At 35.3% G+C, this 16,791-nt stretch overlaps 3 protein-coding genes across 4 annotated transcripts; 1 reads left to right on the top strand and 2 right to left on the bottom strand.

Moving 5' to 3' along the window:
* Positions 1-507: 507 nt before the first annotated feature.
* LOC130747817 (uncharacterized) lies at positions 508-2,594 on the bottom strand. The gene is made up of 5 exons (XM_057600858.1): positions 2,173-2,594; positions 1,868-2,091; positions 1,657-1,755; positions 1,195-1,268; positions 508-1,006 (listed from the first exon to the last, which is right to left on the bottom strand). The coding sequence occupies exons 1-5, from the start codon at positions 2,438-2,440 to the stop codon at positions 781-783; spliced, it is 891 nt and encodes a 296-aa protein (XP_057456841.1). The 5' UTR covers positions 2,441-2,594; the 3' UTR covers positions 508-780.
* Positions 2,595-6,179: 3,585 nt separating this feature from the next.
* Positions 6,180-10,589, top strand: LOC130747816 (uncharacterized). Its single transcript, XM_057600857.1, has 5 exons — positions 6,180-6,616; positions 7,123-7,385; positions 7,584-7,701; positions 8,758-8,966; positions 9,965-10,589. The coding sequence occupies exons 1-5, from the start codon at positions 6,317-6,319 to the stop codon at positions 10,383-10,385; spliced, it is 1,311 nt and encodes a 436-aa protein (XP_057456840.1). The 5' UTR covers positions 6,180-6,316; the 3' UTR covers positions 10,386-10,589.
* A 548-nt stretch (positions 10,590-11,137) lies between these two features.
* On the bottom strand, positions 11,138-16,163 carry LOC130747815 (zinc finger CCCH domain-containing protein 16). Of its 2 annotated transcripts, XM_057600855.1 has the most exons (10): positions 15,999-16,163; positions 15,700-15,925; positions 15,215-15,306; positions 15,040-15,135; positions 14,409-14,502; positions 13,869-14,089; positions 13,259-13,314; positions 12,966-13,155; positions 12,018-12,090; positions 11,138-11,545 (listed from the first exon to the last, which is right to left on the bottom strand). In XM_057600855.1, the coding sequence occupies exons 1-10, from the start codon at positions 16,031-16,033 to the stop codon at positions 11,507-11,509; spliced, it is 1,122 nt and encodes a 373-aa protein (XP_057456838.1). In that variant the 5' UTR covers positions 16,034-16,163; the 3' UTR covers positions 11,138-11,506. The 2 variants fall into 2 exon arrangements, with proteins under 2 accessions (XP_057456838.1, XP_057456839.1); XM_057600856.1 differs by lacking the exons at positions 15,700-15,925; positions 15,999-16,163 and adding an exon at positions 15,438-15,594.
* Between the last annotated feature and the right edge of the window lie 628 nt (positions 16,164-16,791).

Here is a 16,791-nt window from a genome sequence, read left to right as displayed (position 1 = left end):
CTCATTTTAGTGTCTGACAATATTTAAGAGATTAGTCTTTCACGTGTTAGATAGAAGAATACTTTAAGAAGAAGAAAAAATCAATAGTGCATATTTGAACATCAATTAAGTGAAGGTGAAAGACTTTTCATCTTAATTCATAAAAGTTTATTATTTGTTCCATTATACCACAAAGGATGTTTATCATGTCAAAAATAAGTTAGTTAACACAAACCACAGTTTACCTTAGTGTTCCATCAAAAATAGGTTTATCATGCCAAAAATTCTTGAGGCGTATTATTAACCTCAGCCATCCCTAGCACAAGAGAATAAAATGGAGAAATTTTATTATAAAATGAATCATTGATTACATTTTTGTATTTTAATCGAATTAACATTTGGAGAACTGAAGGGTATGCTCATTTGACTCGATAGTCTAAAAGCTTGCACTCAAAGTGAGGTAGATAATAACCAGCAAGAACATCAACAGCTTTTCACTTATTTTTCCTATTAAGTGAAATCGGCAGATGATAATAACACAGTAGAATTCTGATTTGGAAGTATATAATACATAAATACAGGAGAATTCTGATACTTTTTTCCTTCATCAACACTTGCTGTAGAAGAACATCATACAACTTACAAACAAAAATAGTAACCAGATTGCAAAAACAACTAGAATTGTAGGTAAGAAATGAGAGCACAAGTACAAAAGTGCAAAACAAAAAGAACTACATTCTCTGCCAACATTTTCAACTAAGAATTTCCTAAAACCACAGGCACAGGCATTATCCTCAACACTCAGTATAAGTCCAATGATTCAAGGACCCTCCGAGCCTGGATTTGGAGAGCTGTTAGTCTCTGTTCGGGATCCAGTGTTGAGCCAAACTGACTGGCTGCCCATATCAATGAAGCTGATTTCTCCCCCAGAAGACGCCTTGTATCTTCGTGTATGGTTGCCAAAGGAAGCGAATCCCTTCCATTAACATGTCCAATGAGCAGCAATAAAAACTCTCCACATTTTAACCTGAGAAATGACATTTATTTAATATTTCAGGGGGGGAAATGACTGCACAATGACCAAAGGTGCCTAAATTAGAAATTCGAATGCTCTCTTCCAGTATCATAGAACAAGTTTCAACATAATACTGGACTAAAAGTATGTATCAGGAAAGTATGTGTGAGACTGGCTTTAACAACTAACGAGAGCGGTACCTGAGATTTTCATCAACTTGCTTGTCTCTTATAAGGTCAGCTACTTCCATAATACCATTACATTTCTCGAAATCCTGATAGATATTAATCAACACAGAAAATTTTGAAAAAAATTAAATGGGAAAGAAATTATTCAAAAGCAGCAAAACTTAGACAAACTCTCGGCTAAGCATCAAGAGGAACACCAGCTGGTAAATTGTACAGTTAGGCCTAGACACTCAGATATCTACAGCTTCTTAGAACAAAAAGTACAAAACACACAAAGAAGGAGCAAACTCTTGGCAGTAATAATCCTTCTTTTACTGGTAATAATGGTAGTGGCAAACTAATTTCCCACTTTTCCTTACCAAAACACAAATATTGAAGAAACATTAACCTCAGTTCTTGAAGCATAAATCGAAGATGAGAGACGAGATGTAAAATTATTGGCAAGTTATGTTATGTAAAGACAAGATGAGGTACCATTTGATTGGGCGAGGAATCCACCATCAATGAGATTAGCGCATCTAAGCATGCACCTTGCTCAAGTACTCCACGATTAGATAATATATTCATTAAAACCTGCAGAGGTAGAAGCAAGATAAGTCAGTATCTAGCAGCTTCTTTATTATTATTAGAATTTGGAAGGCCTAACTCAACCCAAAAGCTAGCTCAAGAGTTGAGCCTTTACAACCTGAATAGCGTTGTGTTGATGGGCAAGAGCAGTACTCTGCGGGTGAAGCAAACAACAACCCTCCAAGACTCTAAGCGCGAGTGCAACTTCATGATCTGTAGATGGACTTGTTAACTTGATGGGTTCCACTTCCACACCAAGTATATGAGTCAAATCTCCTAGCCTATTTTCAGTGTAATCTTCCCCTGTCTCTTTTAGTGAGTGCTGAAAGAGAACCGGAACCACTGTAAACAGCAAAATAGCAATCAATCACAATTCACAATTCACAATTCACAATTCAAAAGAAGGATACACACACACTTCACCTTGCAGTTCGGGAATTGATTGGGTTTGGTTGAAGAGGTCGATGGTGGAGTCAGAGTCAGCAACGGAACGGAGGAAATTGAGAATGGAACGGAGAGCGCGAACACGGAGGAAGGAGAATTCAGCACGCGCGTCTCTGAGGCCAGTCCTGAGAGCGAGAGTCACTTCTCTGTACACCCTCTGCTGCTGCAGCGACTTCACAACCTCAACCACCGCACCATCTGAATCCGATTCAATCCCTTCACTCCATAGTGGCTTCTTCAAGTACATCTCTTTCGCACAATTGAATTCACCAGGGTAATCGATCAGATACGAAGCACGTTGTGTCTGCCAAATTGAGTTGTGGTGGTAAATTGAACAAGAATTGAGTTTGTCAAGAACCCTAACGTAGTAACGCTATGTTTTGTTTGGTTCAATAAACAACCTAGTGCTTTACGAGGATTACTATTTACTAAAATTAATTTTATATACCAAATTTTTACATTTTTTTATTTTTCATATATTTTTATCAACGGTTCGTAAGATTAAGGCCTAAGTCATGTCACACGGCATTTACAAGTCAAGGAAATCAACCCTTAAAGAGAGCACATGCAACATAGCACCGCAATTACAAAATACATAACAAGCTAGAATGCTCTGATATAGTGTAATCCAAGTCAAACAAGAACAAAAAAAAAAGCAAACTCTAAAACACTATCCAAGTCTTGATCTTTTATAATTTTGTGTCGCTTTTTTAATACTCAAGCCGACTTTGACGGAACAGCAAAAATTCACCTACATCAAGGTTGTCATTAACAAGTGGTACTCTTAAAGAGCCACCAAACCAAGAACCGAGAATAGTAGAGGCAAGCCCTTGGAACGAGATGGAGAGCACAACAACACAGTCTCGGGGGGGAGGCGGTGACCCACGACCGCGGGCGCGGGGTGATTCCGGGTGATGGTGAAGAGGCCAAGGGTCGCAAATATGAAGTCAAGGGACGCAGATCTGAGGTCAAGGGCCTTGGATCGAAGATCGATGGTCGCAGATCTGAGGAGGCTGAAGGTCACACGCAGATCTGGTGATAGGGCAAAAAGAGGTGAGCTCTTGATGGATTGGTTGCCAATGCGGGTTTGGTTGTCGTAGATCTGGTGGTGAGGGAAAAGGCAGGTGGTCGGCGATGGTCAAACAGTGGATGGAGGGTGGTGGTTGTGGCCAAAAGAGAGAAAGCAACAACAAAAATCCACTCATGGGTAGAAATTCACCTAAAGTGGAAGAAAATCACCTAACGTGGAATGAAACATCCACCTAGTATGGAGAAGGACCTTCGAGAGGAGAAGAACCCCCAAGTGGTGGAGAGAACCCCTGAAAGGGATGGAGAAAGCGTTGCGGTGGCGTGCCCTAGCAGAGGTATTTTTAATTGTTTTAAGTAATTAAATTAATTAATTATTTTACTTAATTTAGTGTTGTCAACTTTTAAACTTCAAAAATTACCCTTCTTATAAAATAATTTTGATTTCATAATTAGTTGTAGAAGTTTTATTTTTTACTTTTTTTATTTTGTTGCGATAAATTAAGGTTAAGGAGATGATGTCCAAGTTTAAGCAAGAGAAAACAATTGAGCTCAAATAGCACTTAAAGAAGACATATTTATTTCAGCCTAAAGGAATAGCGAAAGTTTTGATCGATTTTAACTTTAGAAAGAAAGGTAATTAAAAGGGAGAGGGTAATGTTCCAACTAGAATCACTACATTAGGGTGGGAAAGATAATAGCTCTCAAATGTTTCTTCATGTCGTGTGAATGGCTACTAAAATTGTCTCTATGCATTTACAATGTAATTTTTTTACACGGTTAACCAATTATATTTTAAGAAATGGAAAAATTAAATTTTATTTCTATTTAAATAGTTGATGTGACATGTCATTGAAATTTGTTTAGTTGGCTGTGTAAAAACACTTTAGAAAATCAATAAATATATATTTTCTTATTAACAAATTCTATAAAATTAGTGGTTAGGAATATTAAATATACTTTACTTGATTTTCAATTATTTGAAAAATCAATATTGAATATTTAATGTGCTTTATATAATAAGTTGTCAATTAATTTCCTACTTATAAATATTCTCCACAGGAAATAACAAAAATTGGATGATTTTATGTATCTATTTAACTATATTAATAAAATTCATTGGATAAAGTAAATACAATATTGTTCAATTAACATTTTAGTCAAAAAATTAAATACAAATAATATTATTCATTATATTGATTATAAAACCAAAACTGCTATATATACAATATTATAAAATCTATAATAATTTTCTCTATTACACACTCAAAAAATACATATTATAATATTTATTTGGGTTGCTAACATTTCAGATATATTCATTTATCTGGACATTATTACATATTAATGGCGTGGGAAAGAAGGGGAAAGTGGTGGAATTAGGAGAAGAAGAGAAGTAGTAATTAAAGTAAAGGGTTCTGTCTTCTGTGGGTCACTCAATAAGTGATAAGTGAACCACGGTGGTACAGTTCACATCTAGCCATTGGATATATTATTTAAAATTGAACGATTAAGATTATAGATGGTAAATTACTGCCATATCCCTCTTGGCTACCTCTCACATCCCACAACTTCTCTTGTCGGCCGACCATAATGACATTGAAAGCCCAAACACCACCAGCTAGCACGTAGACTCCTACAATTATTTCTGTAGTTCACTTCTCTTTCGACAGACAAATCACACAAACATTACAAACCCAGAACAATACCCAACTTCCCTCCTGTCTTTCTGTAAAAAAAAAAACTGTGAAACACATTCTTTTGGTCCACCTCAATCTAAAGCTAGACATGATCGATCGAGTTAACATTTTTAATGCTTTTTGCGCAACCCCATCTGTTCTCACGTTTCAAATTCATCATTTGAAGGGTAATTTTTAGAGGTGTGTGGATTTGGGTTTCATTGATTTTGGCACTTCTAGCTTCGTTTGGAGTAACAGGGGAGATGAGTAAATTATGAGCTATCTACTGGGTGTAATCTTGGTCTGGAATATTAAATTGATAATTTTAATACTAGGTTATGGTTTGAGAAGTAAAGTTAAATTAAAAGTAAAGGTTTTCTCCTCCTAGTCTATGTAATGAATAATCAAAGTTGCTTATGGGTTTTAAAGAGATGGTTTTCTAGTGATTCAGTGGGTTGATGATGTGGTGGATTTTTGGTTTGCGGCAGTGGTGATACAGTGAAAGCAAGCGGAGGGAAGGAAGTTGTGCAAGTACAGTCAAATTGGAAGAGACAAGGATACTATTGTCAAGTAAATTTAATATTAAAGGTGTTTTAGACTTTTCACAAAAAATATTCAATTGAACCACCATGGTTCACTTCTTCAATGACCCACCGTAGACATCGTCTAATTAAAGAGACATGTTTATGTTGAAGGTGTAGCAGCTAGCTCTGTCAGTGTCTGTCTAAAAGAGAACAGACACATAGAAACTAAGTGGTTGTGGCTATGGCAACGGTTTGGAAGAAGAAAGAATAAATGGAAATGAAGATAAGGGAAATGAAGGAGATGATAGCTGAAAGGGTGGATACGTGATTTCAACTATGCACAATTTCTGACTGGATTATTAGAGAGTAATATATATAATTAAAATATTAAATTTCTCTTAAGGATGTGATTACTGATTTGTCTGGATTTAATATATTAATTAATAACGAAATTAAAATAATATAATATATTCTCTAATTTAATATAATGGACAACTCACATAGAATTAAAAAGCCATAAATTTATTTTCTTCATATAATTACTTTTTCAATATATTATTTTACTTTTTGGGCTAGCCCCTCCATTTAACAAAAAAAATGTATATATTTTAATTTTGTTATTAATATATTAAATACAGTCAAGTCAAATCACAAGGCTTAAAAGCAATTTCTTATTTTAATTATATTTTATAGATAATTTAATTGTGCATAGTTGAAATTACTTATCCACCCTTTGAGCTACCATCTCGTTGAGTTTCATTCCCCTTATCTTCATTTTCATTTCTTCGTTCTTCTTCCAATCCGTTGCCATAGCCACAACACAACCACTCTCAGTTTCTCTGTGTCTGTTCTTTTCAGACAGACACTTACATAGCTAGCTGCTAACCTTCCAACATGTCTCTTTCTACCTCTCTTCTTCTCCCAATTCCACCTCTTTCCCCTTCTTTCCTACGCCATCTTCCTTCCAATGGCCACCTTGTTTTCTGCAGAACCCCAGGTTCTGCGTCCATCCATGGTGGGCTCTTTAGGGTCTCATCTTCCTTTTCCTCCCATGGCTGTGCTGCATTTGACGGTGGCAGTGAAGGGGACCTAGAAGATGATGATGATGATGATGATGATGAGGTAGCAGAGAATGGGGTTGACTCGTTGGTTTTACCAGAGAGATGGGATGTTTTGGGTCTTGGTCAAGCTATGGTAATTACTGCTACCCTTTTCAATTCATCATTGATATGTGGGTGCCGGAATGTTTATGGCTTGGCTATCACATTCTTCATTCAATTCAACATTTGCATTCATCATTCATACTTGGGTAGGCTAGGGGAAGATAAATTTTGCGTATGACATGGCATCAATCTTTCAATTGTGTTTGGAAATTCACGGTAGCACACAATTCAAAACAAGGTAGTTTTAGTTCCATAAACTACACTTTGTAGCTTATCTCCAGAAGTGATTTCAGGGCTTCCCATTCCCACCACAAAATGTAACACACTATAAGATGATTATTGCAATGAGACTTGTGCACCATGTTAATTTTATCAAGATATGTAAGACTAGAAGAAATGCATTCATTCATGCCTGGTATTGTTCTGATTCCTTGTAAGAATGCCTGGCATCATATATACCTTCATCATGTTTTAATAGATACATTTTGAAAGTAGCATTGAATCTTAAATGTGTTGTTGTTATGGAAATACTGCTAGGTAGACTTCTCAGGCACAGTTGATGATGAGTTCCTGAGGAATTTGGGATTGGAGAAGGGAACGAGGAAGGTTGTATACCATGAGGAAAGAGGTAGAGTTTTAAGCGCTATGGATGGATGCAGCTATAAAGCTGCCGCTGGTGGATCTCTTTCCAATAGCTTAGTTGCCCTGGCAAGGCTTGGAAGTCCCTCTGCTGAAGCTCCCGCCATAAATGTAGCAATGGCTGGCAGTGTAGGGAGTGATCCGTTGGGTGGCTTCTACAGGTATGACTCTATTATTCCACTGTTCTTATTAGTTGTTTGATCAAATTGTTATGAACATGGTTGTCTTAATATCCATAACATATTAAATATTTTGTTCAAGGCTATCAGGCCTCACAGATATCTCCACTGTACTGCATCAACATACTCTCACAGGTTTCTTGAAGTTACTTAAATATTGCTTGTTTTTGTTTTGTTTAGGCAAAAATTACGCCGAGCAGATGTGCAATTTCTTTCTGCGCCTATCAAGGATGGGACAACTGGAACAGTTATAGTTCTCACGACACCAGATGCCCAACGCACAATGCTTGCATATCAGGTTCAGTATGCTACAACTGACAAATAATAAGATTAAGATATACATATTTCCATTTCCTTGTTGCAATTTGAGTATTGTATGACAAGATGTTTCTAAGTAGATATGTAAATATCAATTTACATAATACATAGAGTTTATTCTTTCCCCCCTCTAACTTCAATCACACTTTAGTTTACTGAAGCACATATACACATCTAATTGACGTATTGAATCAGTCATTTGTTGGAGAAGAGTTGCTCAAAAGCTTCATGAGTTCAGTTCTTAAGTTAAATTGTGTATTTTATGATTTCATTCTGTACATTGACGAAAACACTTATCATTTTGTGAACATGTTAGTTTTACCTCTGGTATGCTATGAGCTTATACATATTTACTATATAATTCACTTAATACTTCTGTAAGCATCAATCTAGGATTAATTTTCATTATAATGACACTGGGAAAATTTTGTGCTTCCGTGGATGTCAACTTGAAAATTGTTTTCCTGCCTTGCAGTTTCTATTATTCTATAGAACTACCTTTCTGAAAATCTTGTTGAGCACTGGGTTTCTTCTCCACTTTGGTTGGGAACAATTTTTGGTGGTTCATTGTACAGATTTTGCTAAAGCCAAGGTGGCTAACATTTTAAGTAGTCTCAAGTGTATGCAAATTCATGGAATAGAAAAACATATATTATTATTGTGGAATAGAGTTGAAGACTTGAAGTGCCTTGAGTAACCTTGGAAGCATTTAACCTCACTTCCAATAAATTTGGTGCAATGAATTTTGTAATTGATAATTCTATTGCGCCATTTTGTGTTAAACAAGTAATACTTTCTTGCTGATGATATACAGTACAATAGTTGTCAAACTTATCAAGTAGAGAAGATTTTTATTCTGCCTTATAGCAGCCAAAACCTACACTCTCTTTGTATGCTATTTCAGGAAATGCTTAGCACTTTTTTCAAATTGCATTTGCGTTTTTCAAGGCTAACTCTATGAGATATCGTTTACTTCCCACCATTCTATGAAATAATGAATGGTGGAAATGCTAATATTTATGTATTCTTGTGTCAGGGTGCATCTTCAACTGTGAACTATGACACTTCCTTGGCTAGTGCAGTTTCCAAGACCAACATACTAGTTGTTGAAGGGTATCTATTTGAACTTCCTGACACTATGAGAGCAATAATGCAAGCATGCAAGAAAGCTAGGAGTAATGGTGCCTTGGTCGCAATAACAGCTTCAGATGTATCCTGCATTGAGAGACATTTTGATCATTTCTGGTAAGATCATTACTTCATATTTTTCCTTTTCCATATAATAATTCATTCATATACACTCGATGTCAAAATTATTTCATTTTTGCGTATCGAATTTTATGGAATTTCCATCCTATTTAGCCTGGTCTGGTACTGTCTGTAAGATTGAGCATATTGATGTATTCTATAACGAATTTGTTAGGCTAAACTGTAATTGTGTAATTAGGCGAATATCTTCTGTATTGCATTTCCCATGTATTCTTAGTTCAGTTTTCAATTGTTTAAGCTGTATACAAAGGTTCTGAAACTAACTCCTACATCACCTATTTTGGTATCTATCTCAATTTTGTAAAATGTGGCAATAGCAATCTAGGAGACCCCATTCATGCATTGCAAGGCAAGACTGAACATGTGTGTGTGATCATATAATTGGTAGTAGTATCACATGCTAAATGAATTTCTTTAATTGTATACGGTTATTTTAAAAATTTATGCCACGGAGATGTACAAAGAAGACCTTTGGCGGCATCAGTGAGAATGGTTGATAAATAATTTAGTCTATGTGAAGAGGGGTAGAGAGAGGCCAAAAAGAACATTGGAAGATATTATTAAAGATGATCTTAGTGTCAATAATATCCCACAAAATTTGATTTTTGATTGAGCTCAATGGCGGAGTGTGGTCCCTATAGCCGACTTCACTTAGTGGGATAAGGCTTTTGTTGTTGTTGTATTTTAAAAAAAATTATGCTATTAAGAACATATCTCTTCCAATTGCTTCATTTGAGACATTGTAATAAGAGCTAACCAGGTTGTGTGAAGGATGGAAAGGAAGGGAAGGTAATTGATAGATAAACTCATGAAACCTGTAGGAATCTAAGAATTCAATTAAGTTTCCTTGTATTAGTACATTGATTCAATCCACAGCTTAAGATAACAAGATGCTTCCTATGAATATTTGCAGTTGTTTAGAGATCACAGACATATATCTGTTTATTAGTAATTTCTATTTGTTGATTCATCAGGGAAATTGTTGGGAACTATGCGGATTTAATCTTTGCGAACAGTGATGAGGCAAGGGCTCTTTGTAATTTTGATGCAAAGGAAAACACTGCTTCAGTGACAAGGTATCTAAGCCAGTTTGTTCCTCTAGTATCCGTTACTGATGGTCCCAAAGGCTCTTACATAGGTGTAAACGGTGAAGCTGTGTATATCCCTCCTTCTCCATGTGTTCCAGTAGATACTTGTGGTGCTGGGGATGCATATGCATCTGGCATACTCTATGGTGTTTCAAGAGGCATATCAGATGTCAGAAGTATTGGTACAATAGCATCTAAGGTTGCAGCCACTGTTGTTGGGCAGCAGGGAACTCGGCTTAGAGTTTCGGATGCGGCCAAATTGGCTGAATCTTTTGCATTTCAACTTGGTAGATCCACTATTCGATAGTGTTATTTCCAGCATCTAATCAGATTACTCTTTGCATTGAATTTTATAATTCTTTCATAAGATGAATGAATGTTTTTCCTTGTTTAATATGCTTATAATCATGTACACACTTCAATTGTACAAAAAATAGCTTTATTGGCAATTAAATTACTTAGGTACCCCCTCCTCCTCGTTACTATTATTGAAGTAATTGATAATTTGATATCTTGCATCATTGTAGACGATACCATTTACAAGGAAAGCTTTTGATTAGAAACATTGTCCCGTTAATTATTCTGTAAGCTTTTTGTTACATTTATTCTTGTTCTAAAAAATATTTGTCTTGTTCACGGCAAAGTTCAAACAAAGCGTTCAATATGTGTTTATTAAATATTTTTCAAAGCGTTTTTATTTTTACACTAATATCAACGGAGAAAACACAATTTTCTACCCAAAACTTGAAAGAAACTCACATGTTCCAATTTTTTGATACAGCATGTTTCATTTTTTTCTCTGTACTTTTATTCAACTCCTGCATAAACTGTTTGGAATTTAAGTGTGAGCATACACTCATTTGTAATTTTTAACAGCGTTATTTATATTACAAGTTCAATAGTCCTGTTAACAGAAAATTTAATTAATCAACACGAACCATATATGCGGATTTGGTCAAATTGATCAACTTTTTTTTTGGTCAAAGTCAAATTGATCAACTAAAGTACATGAAAATAAATCACAAATATTTCAGAACTTGTATCAAGTGGATTTGATAATTCCCAAAATTAGATGGATTTTCTCTTTCTTGCAAAGCATAATGTTACAAGGCAAAGGGCAACCAATGTATTGCAGCTAAGATTCATTTTTAAAGGGTGAAAAAGATACATGAGTATTGAAATCGGTATCAAAAAATCTAGTGATAGCGCAACAAGAACTCATCTTGTCATATTGACTCCAAGAAGGTATTAAAAGATTTCGTTACAGGGTGTAAGAACTCATTCAAGGCTTTACTTTTGCGGCCTCATTTCTGTTCTATCACCAGTTGATATAAAACTATCCAGACAACTTCCATAAAACCAAGTGATCTAATATGCTATGGATTTCTATGATTCAACCATGAAAGGACCTTGCCAATACACAGAAGTCTACCGAACAAATGCATCTGGAGGAGCTTCTTCAGGAATCTGTCAAAAAGACAGTACAAAATAACATAAAGCACTTATCAAAACACTCCCAACACTCATTCCAAAATATAGCCAGCAACAAGTAAATCTAAATCTGCCAAATTTAAATACTCTAAGTTGAAGAAATTTGTGTGATCACAGAAATGGGAATAAAATGTATGAAGCCTGAATGGACCTACATTCCCAGCATGAAAAGTTAAAAGACAGCATAAAACTGCCTATGGTAATAAGCGCTTATCCTATAAGCGCCTATTCACTAATTTGAGAAACGTATTGAAATAAGCTGAAAATAGGTTATGGATAAATATAAGCTCTTATTCATAAGCTAATCTGAACAGCTTATGAAAATAAGCTCAAAACAGCTTATAGGTAGGCCATAAGCTATTTTCAAAGCTCTGCCGAACAATGGCATAAGCGCTTATGCTATAAGATAAACTCAAATAAGCTCTCAAACAGGGCCCAAGACTATTACCTCTCCAGGATTCCATTTCTCTTTTAACCAAATACTGTTATCTCCGGACACATTCTCCACTTGGGACTTATTTCTGCATGAAGAGACAACCATATAATTAAAGCAAAAAATATCATAACTAGCATTGAGTCAAAATTACAAATTCTATAAAGATAACCTCAGAAAGTTATTGCATTCATGAAGATGAAGTTTCTAAGTACATTCGAGTACTCAAGAAAGGCTTTGTTGGGTAACAATAAAAGGAAACAGAAGATCCAACTGCTTCAAGCATTACTACTAACGTTAAAACCTTTCTAGTCTATAAATTATAACATATGGCTATTAAACAAAATAGGTTTTATCCCTGGCGTATGTATCCAACTTCATAACATTTATAATTGATGCAATTTAGTCCTTTACTTTCTAGGAAAATTAGAATAATTTCCTGAGCTATTATTAATTGGCCCATGAATTGGTCACGAAAAGGGGCTGCTTTTGTTTCACACTCTCCTTCATTCAACAAAAAAACTCGCATTTGAGAATTACCAAGAATACTTCAGTTGAACTAAGAATTCTGCTCATTTGTAGGTTATCCGGTAGAATCTTAAATACTTTGACATAATTTACTAAAATTTATCAAACATTTTTAAAATTTACAATTATGATAGATTTTATGACTTTTATCACAAAAATGATCTAACTTATTTACTTAAAGAGTATCAAGAGATTTTCTACAATTTGAAAATACGTCACTAAGCTGGAGATGCAACATGCTGAACACACTCAAGATTGACGGGCTGGGTTATAATCTACATCATATTAATTAAACCCTATGTTGTCTGAAACATCGTACCTGGCCAGGCAATCCAACAGAAAGTGGATTTACTTTTGGATGAATAATGAGAACAGAAATTGATTTAACGGTCAAAACTACTTTTTAGAATTTAAAACAAATGTCTGTAAACTTACAACTGAACATCTGATGTTGTCTGAAACATTGTAGTGGAGCTAGAGCCATTGAAGGCAACAGGTGATTGCTGGGGCTGGGACATTGAACCCGGAAACATTGTCACCTGCGCTGGTGCAGAAAAGGGGCTGCTTTGAACACCTGAGATGCTACTACCAAATAGATTTGGTGTGTTGGATGTCAAAAAGTTTCCTATAATTTATTACAAAATTTGTGGTCAAACATACATTGGTAAAGAACACAGAAGATAAATGTAGTCATAGTGCTTGTTTTCCAAATTGCACCAAATATATACCTCCACTTCCAAAGGAATTAGGCTGTGCCAAAGTGTTCATTTGTGGTGCAGAGGTCCTAAAAAGAAAGTTCCAAACGGATTACTATAGGCCAAGAGCAGGCATAAAACAAAAACCACTAGAAGAGAAAGAAAAAAAAGGTACCAGATGAAGGAGAAAATCATTGCAAGGGAAGATTAAACATGCATCTTATCCATTCTAGCACACGTATTTTAAATCACACAATGCCAAATGGAAAAAAACCGTCATTATAGGTAGTCATTCTACAGTACTTGTAGTTGTAACGGATATTCAACTAGTCTATATTAACATCTACAAGACTGTAACCTTAAACCACAATAATAAATCTCATCTTTCACCATTGTCTTGATAACCACACCACAATACTAAACAAACAGATAGTAGATAAGAGTTCTAGATGTAATGAAACCCCCTGAAAAAACTACGTAATAGACTATCAGGCCGCATCAATAACTTATAAGATGCAAACCATATTCCACTTAAGCTCCTGCATTCTCTGCCGAAGAAAGTTTGGATTTTTCTTTATTTAAGTCATTTTCCAACCCCACGCAAACTGATAACGGAGAAAAAGTTTTTAAGCAGGCCATTTACCTTTCAAAACCCGCGTTCAATGAAGCACCCAGTTGGCTAAAGCTTGAGACTGACAAAGGACCGCTATTTTGAGTAGTTGGTGAAAATGGATTTGCATGGGCTACATTAGATTGGTGATTTTGAATGTCAAGAGATAAATCGAGTGGAATGTTGTAGGGTTCAGAACGCAGTTTCTCAAATTCAATCAACTTGGATTTTAGAATATTTCTCTCTTTCTCAACCTGCAACAACATGTTTTAAGGTTAGGCAGAGAAGACAATTGAACATAATAGACACCTTACAGTGGAAAAGGTCGGTACAAAGAATAATCTATCTATTCTATTAACAGAAATTAAACTTTACTAGAGGAAAATGAAGTAACTATACGCAGATACGGTAGGGAATAAGGACTCCTCCAAAATCCAATAGGGCGGAGGGGGGATGGAGAAGCAAAGGGAATACAAAATGAAACAAAGCTATTCAATCTCTCTTAAATCTTAATACCACAAATCGGAACTCCCTTGAAATAATAGGCATATATACTAAAATCAGGTTTCTTACTATTGATTGCAAGCTCATCCCCTTCTTAGCATCCTCATAAGCGGCTGCTCGCAGTTCTTCATAACTAATGTCACCAACAATGTCACAAGGAGCACTGCATAATAAAGAAGTCAAAATCTATCACGGTACTTATTTCATATTAGTACACTGTGATATCCTTTAACGTAATTTCTCTTTCAAGAATGGACAGTTGCGTAACTCATATGTAACTAAATAAGGCTTGGCTGCGGTTTGCAAACATGATCATGCATGAGAATGATGCAAATTCCTATCACTTAAAGCTTTGTAATGCAAACGAAAAATGTCCCTATTAAAATCTCTTTCATTGGCAGAAGCTTTAGGAAGGATTTTCAAATATGAGGGAGTTAATGTATAATGACTAGTGGTTAGTTCTATCAGTGTTGGATGTGGAATATGAATGGAAAAACAGTTGAAACAGTTGACAATCTTTTTCAATAAAGTCCCTGGGCACAGATTTTGAGGAGTATAGATCTTTCTATACCCAATTAGCTGTCTGCATTAGATGCTAGATGACTATGCAAGATGTTCCTCCATGATTAAGCAACATATTATCTATAGAAACAAGTTTGATTAATATTTTCAAACCATTATGGATCAAAAAAAGGCATACCCTCTGCTATGAGTGTAGCATGTAAGTATCCAAAGCGGTTTCTCGTTCTCAAAGTCTTCCGCAATCTGGCGCTTGCAGATCTCAGGATCTGTGCATCTACAATTATATCAACCAAGCTTTAGTGAAAAATGGCAATGTTTGATGAGAGATGCAGGATGGATTGATCCATACTTACTTATGATTCACTGATTGGGAATTGTTATCAGATTGACGTGAAGCACCAGTCTGGGGTTGGGATGAAGATCGACTCCATTTGTTTTCAAAAGGCTGATTCAGAAGCAAATCATTAATACTAAAATTAAATAATCAAATTAGTCCACTAACAATGAAGATGAAACAAGACTAAACAACCAGAGCCTCTAAAAAAATACTTGTAAAATTGTAGCCAAACAACTTACTAGCATACAACTTCATTCTAGTGAAAGGAAAAGTTCTCCAAATGTACACTTGAAGCAGAGACACTAAGCATATTAGGTCTTACTTTAAAACTTTTGAGAATCACTTCTCCCACGAAACCTACAAGGAGTAGCTTCTTCCAGAATCACTTATCCCCTTAAAGTGAAAATCTAACAGGTTTCCAAACACACTAAATCCTAAATAGCTTCATTGATACATTCCTATATCACATTGACTAACAATTAAACATTCAAGAGCAATAACCTTGAATTGGTTGGGCTTGAAGTCGGAATGAGATGGGGCATTTGAGTAGGAGCTGTTCTGCGAGCCAAAACCAAAAGGGTTGGTCCTTTGCTGGGAGGCAGAGGCAGATGCAGACTTAGAGCCAAACCCAAAAGGGTTATTGGTATTTTGGTGCTGGTAAGAATGATTAGGTTTTCTCTGTGTTTGAACAGCATGTAGAAACTTACACCTTTCTCCATATTGACAACTGAAACATGAAACCCTAAATTCAATCAAGCACTACCAAAACAGTGATTCTCAGAACGAAGAAGAAGAATTACCTTCCTCGCTGAAAGTTTCTACAAACGTCTCTCATTGTGAGACAACAACAAAACCCGAGTTTCGCCAAAATCGATTCTCTTCTTTTCCAGCTTCCAAACAATCACATTTCATTTTGTGAAATATATATACTTTTCCACTAAATTAAGCTTCTGCGTCATTTCATTTCTAAGCCTCTTATTATGTGTCTGGAACGCATATTAAAATATTATTGGCCGCTTAAAAGAGTATGGTGATATTATGGTGATTTTAGTTTATTTTACTTGTGGTGCGCAGCGGTGTGGAGGTAACTGCATACGTAAGTGTGATGAAAAATAGGTTAAGTGTTTTTATAAATATATATATAAAGGTAATGGTAGAATTTTAATAAATTAATAAGGATAAAAATGAGAATAAATTTAATAAGCTATAAGCTACTTGAGATAGCTTATAGCTTAAAGCTTTAAGCTACTGAAATAAGCTCCTTCACCAAACACTTTTGAAGAGCTTTTAAGCTAGTCAAATAAGCTATAAGCTAGCCGAAATGACATGTTATGTTTGACATGTTTAGCTGATAAGCTAGCTGAAAGCTGAAAAGCTAACTGAAAGCTTATAAGCTAGCTGATAGCTGAAAGCTGATAAGCTAGCTGAAAGCTGAAAAGCTACGTTATTGAAACAAAAGTGTTTGGTAGAACTAGCTGTTAAACAAGCTGAAATTGTAAAATGACATAAAATGACATACTTGTATAATTATTTTTATATTTAACATTACTTTATTTTCACATTAATACCAATATGATATTAATATTAAAATTA

Source organism: Lotus japonicus, chromosome 3 (genome assembly GCF_012489685.1).
Source record: "Lotus japonicus ecotype B-129 chromosome 3, LjGifu_v1.2".
NCBI lineage: Eukaryota > Viridiplantae > Streptophyta > Magnoliopsida > Fabales > Fabaceae > Lotus > Lotus japonicus.
This window is presented reverse-complemented; position numbering and strand designations above follow the sequence as displayed.